The 2131-nt window shown below is 53.8% G+C and overlaps 1 protein-coding gene across 1 annotated transcript in view; it reads left to right on the top strand.

The window, feature by feature from the left end:
* Window positions 1–1413, top strand: part of DAGLB (diacylglycerol lipase, beta) — a gene marked incomplete at its 5' end in the record, with an annotated part of 13388 nt that extends 11975 nt beyond the window's left edge. The window contains one exon of the mRNA XM_010148892.1: window positions 1221–1413. Within this exon, the coding sequence (XP_010147194.1) occupies window positions 1221–1413 (193 nt within the window). The remainder of the gene's footprint in view (window positions 1–1220) is intronic.
* Window positions 1414–2131: the final 718 nt, after the last annotated feature.

Here is a 2131-nt window from a genome sequence, read left to right as displayed (position 1 = left end):
TCACTCCAACCCGTCTATATCCTTCTGATATTGAGGGCTCCACAGCTGGACGCAGCACTCCAGGTGGGGTCTCACCAGAGCAGAGTACAGGGGCAGAATCCCCTCCCTCGACCTGCTGGCCACACTTCTCCTGATGCAGCCCAGGATATGGTAGCAGCCCAGCTACGGAATAGATGGCTCTGTGTGAATACTGGTGATGAGAAAGAGGCAAAATACTGCCTGTGATACTGTCCTGGATGGACTGGAGAGCTCCAGTTGCCCCAGTAACCAGCATGCCAATGCAGCCTCTGGTTTCCTGTCCTTTGCGGCTTTTTCTGTGGTTGCAGGAAAGTGAGACAAAGAAAACAGAAAAGCTGAAACTGCTCGGGGGTGAGGACTCTGGTTTTGTTGGGGCAGTGTTGCATTTAGGGGTATTTTTCTTTTTTAGACAACTGAAACAGCTCAATACCCTCCCTTGCTTGGTTCAGAAGCAGAAATAAGAGCATCTGTAACTTGCACAAAACCATCTTAGAGAAGGAAAAAAGCCCAAAACCAAACTGCTACTGACAGAAGAGGGTAGAAAAGGGCAGGAGAAGGAATCCACTTATCCCTCAATTCACTAGAGTAGTATCTGATTTAAGCTCCACATTTTTAATGTTTACCTGAACGCCTGTGACCTGGCAGGTTGTCTTGGCAACTCCCCTTTATTGAGTCCATTTCTTTCCCTTCGTTTACTCCACAGCAGTTAATCTGGGTTTTGTCTTAACCAGACTAGCACGTAAGAGCCCCCAGCAGGCCCATCTCTGCAACATAAACTCCTGCATACACTCTGTGTGCAGCTTTAAACCGTGTCGAGTCTCGGGCCGCTATCCCTGTGACTTACTCCCTAAACTGGGCGTTGACCATGAGCAGTGCCGCGCTTGGCCCCCTCATCACTCTTTGCTCAGACTATCCCGTGTGTCCTCCAGCAGGACTTCGATCGCTTCTTTCACTTTTAAGGCACAGTAGGATTTGGTGTAGTGCTGCCTTCCCGGGCACGGAATGTCAGCTTTTCCAGCTGTTTCCCGAAGGTCAGAATAGCAGCTCTTTGGGAGCCACCTTCCTGCTGGGAGCAGGTTGCGCTTCCTCCCTGGGCAAGGTCAGAAGGGGCCAGGGTGTGTGCCCTGGGCTGGGCACTGAGCACCTGCTGCACCCCTGTGGTTGCCATGGCCTTTCTGTGTTGGGTTTTGTTTTTTCCCCAGGTTGTGCTCTTCAGCTGTTAAATACACAGCACGATGGTCAGCTGAAACGATCTTCAGCAGCATTTTAATAAGTCCCAAGATGATAACGGACCATATGCCCGACGTTGTGCTCAAGGCGCTGAACAGTCTGTCTCAGGAACGCGGATTGTGCATCTCCTGTCGAACGCGAGAATGTAACGCCGAGGTGGCGTAACCACGGCTCGGAGCCGGGGTGTGGGGCTTTTCATGGCTGGGCTGAAGTAGTCGGGACACATTCCACTTCCATACCTACGTGGACTGCAGTACTTTGCTCACACCCCATAAAACAAAGAAGGGTCTCGGCACCTTTGCCTCTGCAGCGACCCTCGCGCCACGGAGCTGGTTAAAGCGCAGGTTCTGCACTCGCGCCCCAGGTTGCGCTTTTGCAGAACGGCACAGGCTGTGGAGGCCGCTGGCGTGCGAGAGCCACGGTGGCAACGGACTACTTGACACAAGTAAGCACGTGCGTGGCGACAGTGTGGCCAACTTGGCAGCGCAGAGCCCTCCCAGACCTCAAAAACCATTTTAAATCCAGTTCTGCTTCAGTGGCACTTCACGTCATCTTGGGGTACTGCGAGCGGCCCAGGCCAAGCCAGGTGGGCACTGGAGGAAAGGTGTGTGCTGTGGGGGCCACGCTGCGGGGCCCGTGCTGCAGGGCAGGCATGGAAGCAGCCAGGCTGTGGGGGGCCGGCAGCAGGTGCGGGGGCTGCCCTGGGGCTGTTCTGACTTGTTGCACGTGTGGTTTTACAGACCATCGTAGTACCCCAGGGCGGGGGAGGGGGTGGTAAGTGCTGCTTGGGCATACGTGTGCAATATTCTTGAACCTACCTGTGTCCTGTACATGTTGAGCTACGAGAATACTTTTCTGAGAACAAAAAACTGTTCGTGCTCTG

Source organism: Eurypyga helias, unplaced genomic scaffold (genome assembly GCF_000690775.1).
Source record: "Eurypyga helias isolate BGI_N326 unplaced genomic scaffold, ASM69077v1 scaffold9893, whole genome shotgun sequence".
Taxonomy (NCBI): domain Eukaryota; kingdom Metazoa; phylum Chordata; class Aves; order Eurypygiformes; family Eurypygidae; genus Eurypyga; species Eurypyga helias.
This window is presented reverse-complemented; position numbering and strand designations above follow the sequence as displayed.